Consider the following 1,164-nt stretch of genomic DNA (forward strand, 5'->3'; position numbering starts at 1 on the left):
CTGGAAGACCCTGTTGCAACTGAGACCAGCCCTTGGGAGCACCTCCTAGTGTATATAGTGACTTGGCTCTATTTTATGAGGTCTTCATCTAGTTTCCATGTGATACAGTCATGTGCATTTCAGATGATATAAAAGACATATTTAAATTTGCTCCTTTCTAAATCTAATACTGATCCTGTGAAGTGGGAATCCTTCAACCTACTTTGCTATTATCTGGCCTCACTTTACCATGGCTTAAAATTAAGCTAATTAGGATTCTATGTTTCATCCATGAACACTCAGAAGCTTCCCTGAAAAGTATACTTTGTCTTTTCTTTTCAAATAGAAACTGAACCTCCTCCAAGTAGCCAGCAAACAAAAATCTCATCTTCCTAAGGATACCCTTCTGTCTCCAGACTCTTCTTTTGAATATATCCCACCTAAGGTAAACTACTCAGTGCCTGTGATACCTTTGCATAGCCAAGGTTTGTGGTGAGTGTGCAAAAATCACCTTTTTAGGAGTGGTTGAGAGTTAAAATTCCCACATTCCAGCATCTCAAGTTTCCTTGGAGTCCCAGATAAAACTGAAGTTCAATCTTGAGGAAAATAGACTTTCTCCCTCCCTAGAAGCCTGTCTTTAGGCCATGTACAGGCATTATGCAACACAGCTGAGGAGGAGGAACAAAGAGCAGTGTTCAGCTGTCCATCTAAAGATACTTATCATATCATGAGTCTCTCCCTCCTCCCTCAGATTACTCAGCCTTTGTCCCTTCAGTTTCTTTCCCTTCAAAGACTGTAAGGTCAAAGGCTAAAGCAGAATTTTATTCTGATTGGTAAAGCCAAGTGGGGTATCTTTGAGGGCGTCTAAAATCTATGCTCTGAGAATGTAGCTGGCAGCAGCTACTGAGAAGATAGGATCCATGTGTTGTTGTTGTTCTTAGTTAAATAACCATTCCAAACCTTTTTTCTTAGCCCAAACCTTCCCGTTTTAAAGAAAAGTTTTTGGAGCAAAGCATGGACATCGAAGATCTAAAATACTGTTCGGAATATTCTGTGAATGAACCTGAGGACAATGATGATGATGACGGCGATGGGAATGATGAGGAATGGAAGCCAACAAAATTAGTTAAGGTGTCCAAGAAGAACATCCAAGGGGTAGGAGGCAGCTCATCTCTTTCAGGAGTT

At 40.7% G+C, this 1,164-nt stretch overlaps 1 protein-coding gene across 1 annotated transcript in view; it reads left to right on the top strand.

Moving 5' to 3' along the window:
• KIF4A (kinesin family member 4A) overlaps positions 1–1,164 on the top strand; it is a 134,023-nt gene that overhangs the window by 117,643 nt on the left and 15,216 nt on the right. Inside the window, 2 exon segments of the mRNA XM_010832130.1 lie at positions 326–424; positions 952–1,134. Coding sequence (XP_010830432.1) covers positions 326–424; positions 952–1,134 — 282 coding nt within the window.

The sequence above is a fragment of the Bison bison genome, unplaced genomic scaffold (genome assembly GCF_000754665.1).
Source record: "Bison bison bison isolate TAMUID 2011002044 unplaced genomic scaffold, Bison_UMD1.0 scf7180017864537, whole genome shotgun sequence".
Taxonomy (NCBI): Eukaryota; Metazoa; Chordata; class Mammalia; order Artiodactyla; family Bovidae; genus Bison; species Bison bison.